Source organism: Natrix helvetica, assembly GCF_964273705.1.
Source record: "Natrix helvetica genome assembly, chromosome: 1".
Lineage (NCBI taxonomy): Eukaryota > Metazoa > Chordata > Lepidosauria > Squamata > Natricidae > Natrix > Natrix helvetica.
Window position 1 is genome coordinate 198,269,977 of NC_138548.1, and position 17,608 is coordinate 198,287,584.

Genomic DNA, 17,608 nt, shown 5'->3' on the forward strand with positions numbered 1-17,608 from the left:
TTTAACCCTCCAATGCCATATAGAATTATGCCACGTGTGAATGAGTCTGATTTCAGGATTTTATTTCGTTTTTGTTTTTTTATCAGAAAGGATACATAATATGGTATTTTTTCAAAGGAATGTTGAACATTATGTCAGCCCAATATTTTAGTGCAAATTAGAACATTTAAAGTTAAATTTGTTCGTGGAGGATGTGCTATCAATGGCAATAATAAAATATTGTGTTGGGTAACTTTTGAATTACAGTGCTAGAAAGATAAACTAAATAACTTGGATGGGTTTAACCACCCAACAGAAAAGGATTGTTCACTGGACATTTTTATTTTATTATATTTTGTCTTGGGGCCAGTTGCTGGGGAAAAAGGAATGTCATTGGAGGATTCTCCCCCTCCTATTCTTCTCAGCAATGAAGAAAAAAAATCTGTCTGCATTGCAATCATAACACAGATGATTAGAAAATTTTGCATTGGACTATGGCTCCTTTTGCTAGCATAAGATCCTTTTTCGATTTGGTTTTCTCAAAAGAGCAAATTAGCAATATGTCCTTAGGGATGGATGTGTTTGTTTTTCTACTTCGCAAGTATAAAGTGTGTTGGGGGGCGGGAAGAGAGATGGAGATTTGCTACTGATCTACTTGCAAACTTTGAGAGAACACTGAACTAAATCACCTTGGTTTAGATCATGTACAGGATAGGAGAATTGGAAAATCATTTATCACTTTGATTTTCTTAATAAAAGAGAAAAGCCATCACAATATCCCTTGTTCCATCCTACTACTATTGGATTTGTCCTAAAATATATATTAATCTTATCCTTTGTGCAAACTAAGAGCCAGTTTGGTATAGTGAGTAAGGCATTGGGCTAGAAACCACAAGACGATGAGTTCTGATCTCAGCTTAGACCAGTGCTTCTCAATTATTTTCTGTCATGCCCCCCCTAGGAAGAAGAAAACATTTCGCACCCCCCGCGCAACTGTAAATAGTATCATTTGTCTATAAAATTGTTATAAGTACACCTCTGCATAACACTGTATCCTTATTAACGTATAAGAGAATAAAAAAAGAAAGAAATGTGGATCAATTTACAACAAAGAATAGCTTTATTAACTGTAGCAGAAAAGATTTAAAGGAGCACAGGATTTAAAGGAACACAATATTAAAAAAAACTTTAACCTGCAAAACAAAAATATATAAAATAATTTGAGCTGAGCCCCCCTTTACGGAGCCTCGCGCCCCCCCTGGGGGGCCCGCCCCACTATTTGAGAAGCACTGGCTTAGACAGAAAGCCGGCTGGGTGACTTCAGGCCAGTCCCTCTCTCTCAGTCCTGGGAAGCAGGCAAGAGCAAATAATTTCTCCAATCTTGCCAAGAAAAATGCAGGGACTCGTCCAAACAGTTGCCAGGAGACAAGAGTGACTTGAGGGCACAAAAAATAATAATAATTTGTCCATCTAATGAAAATAAAGTGCCATCAAATAGAGGATTTATTGCTTTTTACTGTCTTATTCAAAATGCTGCCTGCTAGAAATAGAGGATTTTCTTTGAGGACTGGTAAAAGAGAATTACCATTCTTGCATGCCATCTTCCTCAGAAACAAAGATATCTGCGTTGGGGCAAATTGGGGTCCCTGAGGTCCTGAGACTTCATGGCACCCAAGCAAGAAAATCAGCTGGCATCTACTTCTAATTACAAAAATAGCATAGGGCACACATTCCTGAACAAACCTACTTGTGAACAGGAGATGTGTCAGTCCATAATGATGCTTTTGTAAAATCTCAGGCTAGTGCAAGAGGACTTCTTGCAGAGGATGTGCTCCTTAAGTCAGATCAATCTGTTTCTTGATTTAGTCCACATTCATACCTGATGCCAAAACTTTGGGCTTACCACCACTCTCCCCCTTTCCATTAAAGCTTCCTAGCCAGAAATTGCCCAGTGTAAAGGTGGCATCTTCTCTTCCTGGCCTAATTCTTCCAGAGTTTGGGGTGGGATTCATGGATCTTGGTTCCCTGCTCTACCTTCTTTGCTGCTTTTCTGATCTAAAGCGTTTTGAATTTTGGAAAGGCATCTAGGAAATCTTGGCCGGCAGCCACCGTTTAGTCATTAAATCACACTCCTCCACTAACACAGCTCTGGATAGAAGGAGGTAGGAGAAGTCTGCATTTCTGGACTGGGGGAAGTTGACGAGAGAGACACGCCTGGCCTCCCAGCACGTGGAAAATGAACGTTTAAAGTAGCACCGCTAAAAAAGCCACACAGCCATCAGCTGTCGTGTATGTCGTGTATTTCGGGAGCGGCGGAAGAGAGGTTGCGAGTTAGCCAGGCAGCTTTGGGGGCTGCTCTTGGAAACCCGGATTTAGCAGAGTCTCAAGAAATCAGGCACACAATAGCAATCGCGACGCAGAATCTCTTTCGAGACAAGGTGGGGCAGAGCCCTGGCAGCTGGCTAAGACATCTCTGGAGGAACAACCACCGCCCGCTTCTGCTCCCATCGCAGCCATGCAGCACCCCGATGGCGACGGCGTCGCGGGCATCGGGATACCGAGCAGCATCCGGGCGTCACTGTGGAGAGCTGCGAGGCAGGGAAGGTGGGCCGGCGCGGGGGGACCCTTGGAGGGCTACTAACAATGGCCAGGGAGGAGGGGGAATCTCCGGCGAAGGGCGGGCCCTACCGCGTCCCGCCTCCTCCTTTGCTTTACGTGGGGGAGCCGAGGATGGCGAAGGCCAAGCAGCGGTTGGGCAGCTTCGGGGCACGGAGCGGCCGCCGCCGTTGCTGAGACCCAATCTGGATCCTCCATCCCCGTCCTCACCAAGTCCCTGGCGGCGGCGGCAGTCCCGGGCTGCAGAGTGCAAGCGGCCATGTGGTGCCTACAATGCTCGTCCGAGCGTCGCCCGGGACAGCTGCAGCACAAGTTCCTGCACTGGTGAGTGCGCCCCCTCCCCTTGCAAGTCCCCCTCCCCTTCCTATGGGAGGGGGGTGTCTCTGGTCGCCGCCGCCAAAGCCCCGCCGCGCATTCGTTCCCTTTCTTCGGCCACTTGGAACAGCCCCCGCTCTGCCTGCAGCCGAAGACCGGGAAGCCAAAGCATTTGAACGGCCAGCCGGAGAACGCCTCCCTCTCCGAGCTGCAGACCGCAAAATAGCGGCCCTCTTCCGCAGGAAACACCGCTCTCCCCCCCCCTCCCCCTTCCTGATAGGTTTCCTCTCCCCTGGATAATTATTGGTTCTCCTGGAGCTTTGCTTGGGCAGATCCCTCGCTGCCCCTCTCTTCTCATCACCCCTTCCTGTTGAAATTTTGAAATAATCTGAGAGAATTTCTTTCCCGCTGCCCAATTCCTGCCTTTGTTAACGAATTCCCCGATTCTTCCTTTCCTCACCTCACCAGCCAGCACAAGGAATCCCCAAATGCCCAGGAGATAATTCTTCTTTAGCAATAATAAAAGGGACACTTCTCAATTGTTTTCCTTTTGCGTCCTGCACTCACTTTGGAAGATGTAATGACCTGTTAATATTTCCCGTAGAAAACACTGCCTTCTTGGGGTGAATTTTCTGAGTTTATAATTGCATTCTTGGATTTCTCAGCAGACATTCCAAATTCACCCTTTATGTGGCTGATGATGCTGTTGTGCTAATAATTGCATACTTATTCCTTCATCTGTTTGCCTCCCAGGAACAGACCCTGCCAAGAAAGTTATCTGTACGACCCCTCTGCCAATATCCACTAACTACATAACCATTCCTTTTTTTTTTTTTTTGCATTCTCTGTAAGCCCTCCTCCCCCCTTGTAAATAATATTTCATTGAATATAATCTCCATTAACTTGAATGGTTCAAAATGGAGAATCTCCAAGAATTCTGCTTCCTTTGCTTACAAAAAGGCAAGCCTAGATCCATATCTAGCTTCTTTATTTTTTGAGGTCCTTGGTCTCTAAGCAAGGACTTCCACTTCATATCCTCTGTACAAAAGGTTCGATTCAGCTTCACTTAGTCATTTTTTACTGTATGAACAAATTATTCTGTAGTTTGGATTTCAGAATTTACAAGAGTCCCAGAAATGGACTATGCAGGGGGATGGATTAATGTGCCAAAAGTCTGGTATTCCTATTGCCTCAGAAGCCATACAATTGGTTCCATCCACTTTCAGCTTTCTTCCTTCACAGCTCTTTTGACGTAGATATAGATTCTAATATTTAAGATGGAAAATTTATATATGACCGGCTTGATTAGGAAGAGATTCAAATAAAAAGTTCTGGGATTGATATTGGATGAAGGTCCCTAAGAATCCTAATATCCATAAAAGAAAGAGGGACAATAAGAGACAGCTGTGATCTGACTTGTCATGTGAGGAATGTTTGCTAAATCACCTCACCTGCGTCTGAATATACATCTTTGCTAGTAGTAATCTTCAGTTTACTTCAACCCTCACCTTATTATGTCTCTTTATGAAAAGTATTCAAATGAAGCAAAGTGATAAATATTGCAAAATAAGATAGGTAATAATACAAAATAGTCATTTTCTGCAGTTTGCAAGGCTCTCTTTTCATTGAAATGAGTGCCCAAAGTAATAGATATAAATATACACATATGGGGGAGAGCTTTTTTGTCACGAATGGTGTAAACCAATATTATATATTGCATGTAAATATCAGAAGAGAAATAAAGTATTAAACTTTTTTTGATCCTCCTGAATAAACAAGGCAGGAGGATCAAAGGTCGAGGTTGAAAATATCACAGAAAGATTGACCAAGGTGGTACAAGTTATTTTACTTTTTAAAAAAAGGTTAGCTGACTTATCAAGTAATGATTTATAACAACATTCCACCTATGTTGAATGCATGTCAGCTTCAGCAATGTATGCTCTGCTCATAGAAAACTTTGCAAACACAAATTTATTACCAGTAGTTTCCTGCCAGGAATAGATCCTACACCAAGGTATTTTTATGGCGAGTTTCCTCTGTTCCATCAATAAGCCCCCACATCTGTTCCTGTAATTATGCTAGCTTGCTGCGGATATACTGTATCTTGTCTGAAACTTCCTACTGGTTTTGTGGAACTGGAATTCTAAAACAATGAAGATCTACTGGGCTCTTACTTTGAAAAGCATGACCTGGCCAAGCTTTGTAATTACACCTTCCTTTAGGATTGCTTTGTCTGCCTGTAGTCCTGAACCTGCTATTAAGACTGGCTTTGTACAACATGCTCGGCTAATTTCTGGCTCGGTGTATTGGGTTGCCCCAACCTTTACAATTAATTTATGGTGCATAGTGTTACATGAATATAGGCGGTTGAGTTAATTCAGTAAAACTATGGGCTCAACACACTCCTACTGAGATCAGTGGGGCGTCAGTATTCTATTGGTATTTTTAAAGCAAAAGGCATTGTGAAGGTTATAAAGATCTATTAAGCTTGTTATTATATTATGCTGATTGAGGAAAAAACCAAAATACATAGCTATTATTACACACACAAAAAACACAACACACCGGTGTTAACTTTACTGGATTTGTTATGGTACTTTCCTTCTCAGAAGGCATTTCCAGGAGGGGAATCTTGCTGGACACCAGGCAACTCTTTGGTTAGGAAGGCTTACCTAATAGGTCTGGATGTCCCAAATTTACACAGCTGAAATATGGCCCTGACAGGAGAGGGGGAGAGTTATTCTGTGTCTCATCTGTTTAACTAGCAGGATGTATTTGTTTGTTTGTTTGTTTCTGTGTCTGTTCTAGCCCAGATTCTGATTCATATCTGGGGATATGCTTTCTTTTTTCTTTTTCAAAGAAAAGATATTCATTGTTGTAGAACGAATCCCACCCAAATAGATTTGAAGAAAAAACACCGATTAGCATCATAGGCCAAAATTGAACTCATTCAGTCAACTGATCATATGAACTTAATGTAATCAGGATTAATCGGTTAAGATTACATAGATTTATACATAGGCAACACAATTTTGCTTTTAGGTGGTAAATATATTTGTCATCATGACAGGCATCTTTGTTCTAGAAGAGGAATAATCTCCCCCCAGATGCAAGATAAAGAATTGTGCCTATTTTATAATAGTGCTTGTACACACAACTGCCTAACTGGAGACCTTTTAAAACGGTGACTATCAAATTAATGAAGCATTACAAGTGGTCCTCAACTTACCACAAAAATTAGGATCAGAATTTCCATTGTTAAGCAAGGGAAATGTTGTGAGTTGCACCCAATTTTCTGACCATTTTGCCATGCCTGTTAAGCAAATAATTGCAGTTGTTAAGTGAATTAGTCAGTAAACAGATCTGGATTCCCTCGTTCATTTTGCTTGTCTGAAGCTGGCTGGGAAAATTGCAAAAGGTGAGCACGTGACCCCCCCCCCCCGACCCTGCTACCATCATAAAAGCATGCTGTGTGCAAGCTTCTAAATTTTAACCATCTGATTGTGAGGATGCTACAATTGTTGTAAATGCAAGGACCAGTTGTAAGTCACTTTTTTCCAGTGACATTGCAACTTCAAATGGTTGTAAATTGAGGACTTTCTATACCTCAAAAGGGACATAATTTATCTGACCTCGGGTGCTTTCAAAAGCTAAGAAGTGTCAGCCCTGAGGACTAATTGATGGAGAACTACTGGGCAGTTCCAGGAATGCTGGTTAGATTGGGAAGCACAAAAAACCAAGCCACTTCCATGACCCTGGTAAGAAAATGGCATAAAGGCCATTACCTGGAGTCAAGTCAATCTACCGCTTTGAAATTGAGCATTTCAGTTCTCCTGTACCTTCTAGGTCAGCGATGGCGAACCTTTTTTGGCTCGCGTGCCATAAGTGGGGGGGGCGCAGGGGGGTCGTGTGCGGGTGTGCCGCACCAATAATGCAATGTGCGACCCCCCAGTGCGCATGCGCGCACAACGCGCAACCCCCCATTTTTACATGCTTTTTTCGCCCTCCCCAGGCTCCAGAGGCTTTATAGGAGCCTGGGGAGGGCGAAAAGAGCCTCCCCCGTCCCCCTGGAGGCCCTCCGGAGGCTTCAGGGACCATCCGGAGGCGTCCCTGAAGCCTTCGGAGCACTCAAAAGGATCCTCCAAGCAAACCGGAAGTGACTTCCGGTTTGCTCGGAGGGTGGTTTTAAGCGCTCCAAAGGCTTCAGGGAAGCCTCCGGACGGTCCCTGAAGCCTCCGGAGGGCTTCCAGGGGGCTGGGGAGGGCGAAAAATGGCTTTTAAAAAGGTGAACTCAGCTGGCCAGCACGCGCATGCGTGCTGGCCAGCTGACAGGGCAGCGCCTCGCGTGCCCTGACAAATGGCTCCACGTGCCACCTGTGGCACGCGTGCCATAGGTTCGCCATCACTGTTCTAGGTATTTATTGGTTCCTTTTATTGGCTCTTTATTCTTTACATCTAGCCACATTGCCAGTCAGTTGAGGGTGATTTCTCTAAAAGCCAATTCAGCAGTTCCAAATGTAAAAGGAGTTTGTATGGTTTTATAAATGGAAAGGCTAATATCATTCTGCACAATGATAAAGTCTTGGAAGTTGAAATTCCTTGTAAAAGTGCATATATATTTATTCTGGTTTGTTTTGTTTTAAGTTAGTTGTTTGCTTCTATTCCTTTTAGCATTTATATTTATATCTAGGCTGAAGGCTTCCAGTGCAGTATGCCTATTAAAAATATTTTGCACCTAATCTGCCTTCCTTTGAGGATTGTTAATGGGAAAGAAAAAATATTGCAGTAGAATGGCATAAATTAGATAGTCTTTTATTCTCCCCTTCTTGAGAATTAAGAGGTTTTTCTAAAGAGTTGTTTTGAAGTAGCGGCTTTGCCTGTTGCAACATGAAGCTTTGGTTGCTGGCATATTCATTCTTCCAGTAAAGTAAATTGTAACATTTCCTTGGAAAAATATGATCAAAGTCAACTTGTCTGAGATGTTGTTGACATCATAGGTAGGCTCAAAAGACTCTTCAAAATTCTCCACCAATTATAAGAGCAGAAAATTTGAATGGACACTTTCTCTAATTTTTCAAGATCAGCTTTCCCTATTAGGGGTGACAGTGATACTGGGGGGGAAACACACACCAGTGGGGAAATGTCCTTCATGATATTAAAAAAGATTTGGCAGATTACTGCAGATTACTGGAGATATTATTTACATGAATGTTTATATATTCCTTTTGACCAATTTGTAAATAAGTAACTACAGTGATATCAGCTACACATTTTCATCCCATCTATGAGAATTTTGTTGACTTTTTAAGTCAGCTCTACTCCTTCATCCTGCTCTTTACTTTTGTCTGGTTGAACCCAGGCCCTCTTGTTGGAGAAGACTAAACCAGAATAAAACTTGAAGAGTTTGCCTTTTCCTTTGATACCTGTAAACATTTGTATTCTTTGAGCATCTGATTTTTTTCTTTTATTATTTCTGTAGCACACCAATATAATAACTATGGATGAGGTATATATTTTAAACATAACTGAGGAAGCCCTTTTTGTCATTCTTAGCATTCTTCACCAACCTTACCTGAGTTTTGGGCTGTTTGATATTGCTTTGACTGTTTCTTGCTACCTTTTCTTTGATGACCTGTCTTCTGTCCATCTTCTAAGAGCATCCTTTGTTTTCTAATATTTATTATGCTTCACCCATGTTGGCTTCTTCTCCTGTCTTCTGTTTCTTCCCTTCATTGGAGTTGTTTGCAACTGGATTTCAAGTTTCCTCTCTTTTAGAATTTCTATGTAATCCAATTACTGCTCTTTCATTAAAATCTTCCTTTTGTGAAGTTCAAGGTATTTGCTGATACTTCAATTCTGTAATCAAGATTCAAGAATTCTAGCATTATATGTCATTTTTCTAGTACTCGGCTATTTCCACTTCATGAATTAACCCTTCCCTAATGGTTAGTGCCAAGGATAGATAATTATTATGCATCCTTATACTATGAAGGAGGAGGCTGCCAGAAATCAAATCAGGATGTTCCTGAAGGACTATACATAGCAATATTTATTCCCAGCGTAATTAAAGTTCCTCTTCCTATTACCCTGTGCATCTCAGGAAGAAATGCAGTTTGGTTCTGAAAGACATCATCTAACAAGCCACAAATCTGGTCACTGATATACTGTAAAACAACATACAGTGTCAACTAATAACTTTTTTGAGGCACTGCAGTGCTTTGTCTCTCATTCAAAATGCTGGTATTGAAAATTTTGAGACTTTAGGGCAGTGATGGTGAACCTTTTTTGGCTCGCGTGCCATAAGTGGGGGGGAGCGCAAAGGGGTCATAATGTAATGCGTGACCCCCCCCAGTGCGCATGCACGCAGTACAGGCGCGACCCCCCCATTTTTTGCATGCTTTTTTTGCCCTCCCCAGGCTCCAGAGGCTTTATAGGAGCCTGGGAGGGCGAAAACAGCCTCCCCCGTCCCCCAGAGGCCCTCCGGGGGCTTCAGAGACCTTCAGGAGGCTTCCCTGAAGCCATAGGTTCGCCATCCCGGCTTTAGGGGCTTTAATCCCCCAAAATGGAGGTACATTGATTCCTGTGGGAACAACCTCCCACCTCAAGCCAGTAAGTTTGCTTTACTTTTGCAGTTCTAATGCTACAGGCACCCCTTGTAAGAGATGTTCATGGAGCCTCCTTTCTTTTAACCTGTCTGCTAAAGCATTGTGGAACTATTTGGGCAGTGATGTAAAGAAGCAACTTACTTTGCATCCTTGTGCTAAAGTGTTTCCTTAGTCCAGTTCATTTCAGCACTACTATTTTAATGGCAGTTTTTCATCACTTTTATTTTGTAAACCATATTGTTAAATAAAATAGACTCCTGTAAGAGTACTGATGTCACCACCTGATCAGGCTTTAGACCACTTGTGGTTTGCCACGTAGAGTACTATTCCTTGACTCTGTATAATGGCACAAGAAGATCCCTAGAATTACTTCGGCCTGCTGGCCTCCCTGCTTAAAATTGTAAACATGTGTGAGACATATAACAGACCACTTGTCTATTGTACTGCAACCTTTGGTGACTTTGAAGTGCTATGACTGATTAGGTGTTTCAAACCAGGAAAGTTACTGCATGTGCTTATGCAGTTTGTTGCTAAATAACTTTTTTTTAATACGTCAGCCTTCCCCAGAGTCTCATGCCTGTAGTGCTGGTAAAGCTGCAATAAATGTTTAGAGTAGAAGCCAATCTATATTCGGAGGTTAGATATTCAGACCAGATCAGGAAAAGCATATGTGAACACACCACACAAGAATAAACAAGAGAAAGAGGCTGTCAGGCGTGCCTCCCTCAGTAACCAAGAAAGAAACCTCTCAACTCCATGTTGGTGGAATTAAAAGTACCTTTACTGGTTATGAATAGATAGCAGCAAAGTAAAGCAAGGTCTGAGGCAGAAAAGCGCGAAATCATACATATCAAACATTTGCCCAACCCCCTCCCTCCAACGAGCCCCACCCCATTGCCCAATCTGCAATTCCCTTAGGTGTCATGTGGGTTGCATCTCCAAAAAGCATCATCAGGTTGGTATGCAGGATGGTTGGCCTTGCCATGACAGCCGAAAACAAGCAAGTGAAGGAAGCAGAGGCTGACATTGGCATTATATTGTGGCTAGTAAAGACAGCTTCTTTGAATGATCTATTTTAGATATTGTTTAGATTGATAGATTGGAAAGTAGAGGAATGATACAGACATCAATTCAGTTGGCTGAATGTACCCCAACAATGTCTCCTGTCCAGGCAGGGCCTCTGCAGGTCATCATCTCAATCTGAGACAAAGCATAATGGAAGTCCTCTACACGCTCATATATTTTCTGAAAGATCTGCGTAGGCGAATCTAGGTATTGTTGGCCTGAAAGTAGAAAAAGCACTTTGGTCCAATGATGATAAAGTGCCAATGTTATATTTCTAATTAAAAGAAGTCAGCTTTTCAAGGGCATTTAGAAACAGAATGAATTTGCAAAAGGAAAAAGAAAGGATAGGGATTTTTCACTGGCTGTATAATTGATATGAAAAATTAGGGATTTCAGCAGGTGCAACTTTCATGGCAAAGTAGAATTGCTTACACTCCTTTTATTGTGCATCAGTTAGAATGAAAAACAACTCAGACTTTGGTCTTTGACCATTCTTCTAGAAGGTGGGAAGAGCATAAAAAACAAAGTTCAACTTCCATTTCAACTTGCAATATTCTGACTAAACTTTAAAGGTAAAGGTAATGGTTCCCCCTCACATGCGTGCTAGTCATTCCCGACTCTACGGGGCGGTGCTCATCTCTGTTTCTAAGCCGAAGAACCAGTGCCGTCCGAAGACGTCTCTGTGGTCAGGTGGCTGGCATGACTAAATGCTGAAGGCGCCCGGAACACTGTTATCTTCCCACCAAAGGTGGTTCCTATTTTTCTACTTTTTTTACGTGCTTTCGAACTGCTAGGTTGGCAGAAGCTGGGTCAAGTAATGGGAGCTCACTCCGTTACATGGCACTAAGGATTCGAACCGCTGAACTGCCAACCTTCTGATCTACAAGCTCAGTGTCTTGTATTCGGTAATTCAGTAATTTTACTGAATTATCTTTGTAAATGCTAACTATAACAAGAATATTATAAGCTTTTTACTGAAAATGATATTTGATCCCCTCCGTGGAAAAATGGCTAACCAAAGCTGTAAAAGTAAGCTTTGATGACTCTAATAACTTTGTAAATCTGACATGGAATTCAGCTCAACTGGAAACCATTCCTAAACTACGACTTAATTTAGGGATTTGAACCACATCCAAAATGTAAGCTTCTCTACGTATACAACCTATAATTCAGTTTTACAAGTTTATTTAAATCAGAACAGACTGTTAGTAATATGGATTGAGTTTTATAAACTACAAAATTATAATTTTTAATTTACTGGTAAGTTACACTGCATTGATCATGGTTGTTGGTGTTAATTTTTATCTTAGAACTTAATTTAATAGTGATTTGGTATGATAAGTTATTTACAGCTAATTTATGATGTACTGGAAACCTATAACCTCCACATTTTAAAATTCCTTTGTATCTGTATTTTACTTTTTAAGAACAAGAATATATGCAATCTCCTGGAGATTCCTGGATCAGTCCTCTGACCTATCTAGTCCAATTATATGTTCTGACAATGGTTAACAACTTTATCCCTTCTTTTCATGGTTGTTAATAAATTTAATGTAAATACAAAAAAAAAAAATCTCTTAGGAATGGCAAACCAGATTATTTGGCCACCACTAAATTACCCCTGTGGGGAACAGCCCAATTGATATTTTCTAGGATGCATTTGTTATTTAGTTTGTACAGCTGTCCATCTTGCATATGTGACTGTTGAGGAACATTTTTCCTATTGGGAGTTGGATTCCTTGTGGATGATGATGATGATAGAACACATTTGGGTTGTGGCAAAGATGCAGTCAGGGATGGGTATGATCCTAGTGTAAATTTATCCTACCCAACAAAGTGAGTGTCTCTTCTTGGTTTGGTTAAATCCGAAGCAGGCCTTAATAACTTGTGATCTATCGGTTTTCTGTGGCAGTAAAAGCTCAGTCTCAGTCATTTGCTTTTGAGAGTTTGCCTGAGACTACAAAATGAGGGTGTTGGCAAATACCCAGTGCCATGTCTAGGTCTCTCTGGACCTCTGCATGCAGGAAACCCCACATTTCACATTCACATCCTGTCAGCATTCATCCCTTGCCGGATAACTGGTTGTCCCTGGCAACCATCTTGCCTAGAGTTCCCTTAGCACCAATGTAAGTATTTTATTTACAAACATGCTAAGGGAGCTTTGTTTCTCTTTTTGGATCTCAAGCTGCGCAGAAGTTTTATAAAGGTATAATTGGATTTATTAGACCAGGTATAGTTATCTAGATGAGATGCATACACGCATGCTTACCGTGCTTAAGAATGCATCTGTTCAGAGGGGTCTGGACTTGTTTAAGTCAAAATTATGATGCAAAAGTTGAACAGAGCAGCCTTCTCCAACCTAGTTCCCTCTAGATATCCATTTAGAGATATCCAGATAAATCCAGAGTTTGCATCGAAATGATGAAATGTTCTTCCATGATGTCATAAGTTCTGCTTCTCAATGCATATGTGTGTGATGTCATGACACACTACAAAAGGAGTAGAGTTTGCCGTGTGATGTTGCTGCATTTGTTATTTGATGCACACAGCTGATATGGATGTGTTGGATAGAATTCCCTTTGTCTTTGGTCAGCTATATTGTCATCCACTTGCAGCTCTCCTGAAATTTTTTACAAAAGTTCCATTCTGATGGAAAGGTGACAGTAGCCTTCAGCCATAGCATTAGGACAGGTCCTCCTAGAAGAACCCAGGCAAGACTGGCGTGGGCTGAGAGAAGCAAGGAACATCCTCTGGATTTTTATAAATATAGGTGACCTATTCCAGCAGGAGTTTTATAGGGCACAAGGAATTGCTTCTCCTAAAAAGAAAAACAAATGCAAAACTGTTGGAGTCGACTAGATCAAGGTTTAACCCTTACCTTCAGGTTAGTCCTCTGATTTATCAGCCTCTCCCACCTCCATTTCCTGTTCTGTATTCAGGAAATACATGCTGTCCAAATGGGGTTAATAGAAGCTTCAGGGTCTATTTCTTAGGTCAGGAGAATGATAACAAAATGTTGCTGGGGAAAAAGTTAATCCAGAATTATTGTGATTACAGACAGTCCTCACTTACTGATCACAATTGGGACTGACAGATCCATTGCTAAGCAATGCGGTTGCTAAGTGAAACATGTGACTACGCTGGACTTAGAACATTAACTGAAGCACCACATAACATTAAGCACAACATCGTGTGACCGTAATTTATGACTTCCTGCTGGCTTCCCCACTGACTTTATTTGTCGGAAGCTGGCAGTGAAGGCCATAAATAGTGATCACAGTGCTTAATGACCCAAAAGACACTACGACGATCATAAATATGTTCTAATTGCAAAGCTCCCAGACTCCATGATTTTTTGGAGTAGTGCAAGTTTGGAGACTGATTGTAAACCTATTTTTTCAGCGTCATCATAACTTTGAACAGTGGGCAAATGAGAACAGTCAGTAAGTAAGGACTACCTGTAGGAGGGACTTGTGAAGAATCAGGAGATTCACTCAATGAAAGAATTTGTGCAACAGATTAATTGTAGTTCTCCATGGCTGAATTTGCCAGCCTATAATACAGTGTTTCTCAATCTTGGCGACTTTAAGTCCTGTGGACTTCAACTTCCAGAATTCCCCAGCCAGCTGTGCTGGCTGGGGAATTCTGGGAGTTGAAGTCCATAGGACTTAAAATTGCCAAGGTGGAGAAACACTACTATAATATGACATAAAGGTACAATAAATAGTATACAATAGTAAAGTATTGGTGGGTTGATGCTAAGGGAGTGCAAAATGTTCCATGAAACCACCATTCTTAGAAGAAAGTGACTGCTTGCAAATGCAAAATGGCTGGTTTCAAGCATTATGAAGAGTGTTCTGAGTTCAAAATGGTGTTTGGTACATACTTAATCTCTCTGATTTTTAAAAAAACGTCGTTCATCCACATTCATTTAGCCTTTTTTCTCTTTCTTGCAGTGTGGAAGGAGACCCTCCGGGAAGCGAGGCAGGAACCATAGTGGACAGTCTGGGCAGTCAACCATACCGATGCGTCCCTGAAGTGGCTAAGGTTGAGCACTACGATTTAGTGCCATCTTCCTCCTCTTCTGTCTGTCACGCTCCGTCACCAGGGCTTCCGTGGGCCCAGCGAGCTCGGCTACAGCCAGCCAGCGTGGCGCTGAGGAAGCAGGAAGAGGAGGATAGCAAACGATCAGCACTGTCAGACAGCTATGAGCTCTCAACGGATCTTCAAGACAAAAAGGTACCAGGTCGTAGATTGTGCTGGACTATGAGATCACCCCCTTGCTTCTGGGGTTCCTGATGTGCAGGAATAAAATCCTGTGGCTTCCTTTGAAGTCCAATGAGCCAGCGTTATTGTGGGGCATTTTGGGAGTTAAGCACCTGATTTGTCTGAAGTTTGCAGTAAAAGATTTTGTAGATTGAGCCAGTGTGGAAACTATCTATGAAGTAGGAAAACCTGGCCCCACAAAAGCCCTTTAAAAGATTGAAAGATCCAATATCTGTACATTGGAAGGGCAGGCAAAGGCAGAAACCCTAAGAGAGACTGCTTAATACTAGAGCATATCCATTGCACCTGGAAAGATCTGTAGGTCAATGCTTCTCAACTTCGGCAACTTCAAAATGTCTGGACTTCAACTCCCAGAATTCCTCAGCCAGCAAGTTGAAATCCAGACATCTTAATTGCTAAGGCTGACCCAAAGGTGTTTTTTTCCAGAGGCAATTGGACTTTCTGGTTTTTCTTTGAAAATGTTTCAGAGCTGAAGAAGCTTCTTGGCTGAGAAGTGAAACGTCTTCAAAGAAAAACCAGAAAATCCAGTTGCCTCTTGAAAAAGCACCTTTGGGACAACCATGACCTGGAGGGATGACTGAGACTCTCCATAGACATTTGCCAAGGCTGAGAAATACAGACTTTTCATGTGCAAAGCATGTGCTCTAGTATCAATATATATTATTATGCATCATAATATACAATACTTGTCCAGGTTAAGAAGCACTGCTGTAGGTCAATCCCTAGCACCTCCATTTAAATAACAAGGGATGGGAAAACCTGTGCTTGAGAGTCTGAAGACATTACAGCCAAGAGCCAGCATATGCTGCACTAAAATAGGCTGCTTCAGTTTGAGCTTGCTTCATGTATTTCTTTGGAGGAAATTGACAATATCCTGTGGTTCCTTCTCCTCTGAAAAAACCCAGTGTGATATCTTGCTCAGAACCCACTGTTTTTTGGGGGGGTGATTGGCTTGTTCTTACCTTCATGTTTCGATTTTCCTATTCTCCTCACTCATCTCCCTCTTGTCTTTTCCAAATCCCTCCTCTCTGTTGATACCCATCGCAGGTGGAGATGCTGGAGCGGAAGTATGGGGGCTATTTCTTGAGCCGGCGGGCAGCTCGTACAATTCAAACAGCCTTTCGCCAATACCGCATGAACAAAAAGTTTGAGCGCCTAAGAAGTTCGGCGTCAGAGAGCCGTATGTCACGGCGCATCATACTGTCCAACATGCGGATGCAATATTCGTTTGAGGAATATGACAAGGCCCAGAATGCCCCTTACTTTGAAGGTAAACCTGCCTCTCTGGATGAGGGCTCCATGGCTAGTGCTCGACCTCACCTCCTGGATCACGGCCTTCCCTACGGTAGCTCTTGCCGGACCGGCGTGGATGGCAACTCCCTGCATTCCTCTTCTGGAGGCTTCTGCAATGACATCACGGAGCTGGAGGATTCCTTCTCCAAGCAGGTAAGGCCCAAGCTGCACATTTCTAGGTAGCTTTCCTTGAAATGCTGAAAGAAATCACCTTTGCCCAAATTAGACCTTTTTGTGTTATCCGTCGATTATATCCCCTGATGCTTCTTCAACCCTTCCCAAAACCTCATCGTTTCTCTATCTTCTGCTGCCCCCGAGCAAAGTCAATGCGTAGATGGGGACCTCCAGCCTGTGGGTCTCATTTCTAGCCAGAAGAACCTTCTCCTTATGGTGCATCTAGGCTTTGTTTCATCTACGTAGAAGAGAGTCAGAGGATGGACAAAGCTGCTCTATTTCATCATAGTCCAGGTTTCCACTTCAAAGTAGGGTCAGTTGAAGCTGGCAGAAGCCAATATTTTCATTTGTTTTTGCAACTCCACTTCGCCCACATCCCCCTCCCCAGGCAAAGCAGCAAGAATTCATTTCCTTATAACCCTACAGGGCAAGCAAAGAGAAGCTTGTGTCCTCACAAATCTTCTGCCCCTAATCAGGATGAGCCGTTTTAGAAAAGATAATCCCATTTGGAATTGCATTGTAAGCTGAAGCATGCTTGATTTTTGCCTTGATATTACTTGAGTTTTCAGTTGTAGTAGGGTTGTTGTTTTTTTTACTTTGTAAGCCTCTTTCAAAGAAAAAAAAATGGAAAAGAAGTTGGAAAACTAATGAGCACAATGCCAAGGCCCCTGGTTTGTTGGTTGAAATGTTACAATCATAATGCTTAGCCGCAATGTTTCTCCCTCTTATTAACAGCAGGAATAATTGTTTAGTATATACAGAGACAAGCTACGAAAAATGGGTCATGACTTAGCAAATCCCTCGTTGGAATTTCACCTCTACTCTGAAATCCTATTTTACTGACTCCTCCTAGAAATCGCAACTAATTTATACACAGTAGATACTCCATGCCGTATTTCTCTTGTGGCGTGCAAAAGTACAGGGATAACCAACCAAGTCAGCATCAAACAATTAACAGACTTTGGCATTATTAAAATTATGTTTACAGAACAGTTAATAATCTGAGTTCCTTTTATTACCATTAGTGTTTGTTTCTGTTGTTTCACCATGTTAGATGCTCTGCCCACGGCTTTTTGTACCATTTTTGGGTTGCAGAAACCCAGATAAACATTAAACGGGAAGGAAGACTTATATCCAGAGGTTGTCTGGGTTTTGCAGCCCAGGCAAAGTAGGCTTAATATCTGTGCAAGTGCATCTAGGGATTCCTTAGTGCTGAAAACAGCCTCTTGAGCCTCATTTAAAAAGCATTGATCTTTAGCCTTGGCAAAGAAGTA

At 42.1% G+C, this 17,608-nt stretch overlaps 1 protein-coding gene across 9 annotated transcripts in view; it reads left to right on the forward strand.

Annotated features, from left to right (window-relative positions):
• The window catches only part of IQSEC2 (IQ motif and Sec7 domain ArfGEF 2), a 177,222-nt gene that overhangs the window by 133,388 nt on the left and 26,226 nt on the right, over nucleotides 1-17,608 (forward strand). For 8 of the 9 annotated variants that reach the window (XR_014176163.1, XM_081962377.1, XM_081962378.1 and 5 more), the window contains 2 exons: nucleotides 14,537-14,819; nucleotides 15,915-16,313. Coding sequence is in view for 8 of the 9 variants with exons in the window: in XM_081962377.1 (XP_081818503.1) it covers nucleotides 14,537-14,819; nucleotides 15,915-16,313 (682 nt within the window). In the remaining variant the exon portion in view is untranslated. Of the gene's footprint in view, nucleotides 1-2,821; nucleotides 2,920-14,536; nucleotides 14,820-15,914; nucleotides 16,314-17,608 lie in introns of those variants that run through there. The other variant, XM_081962379.1, reaches the window with a different exon arrangement.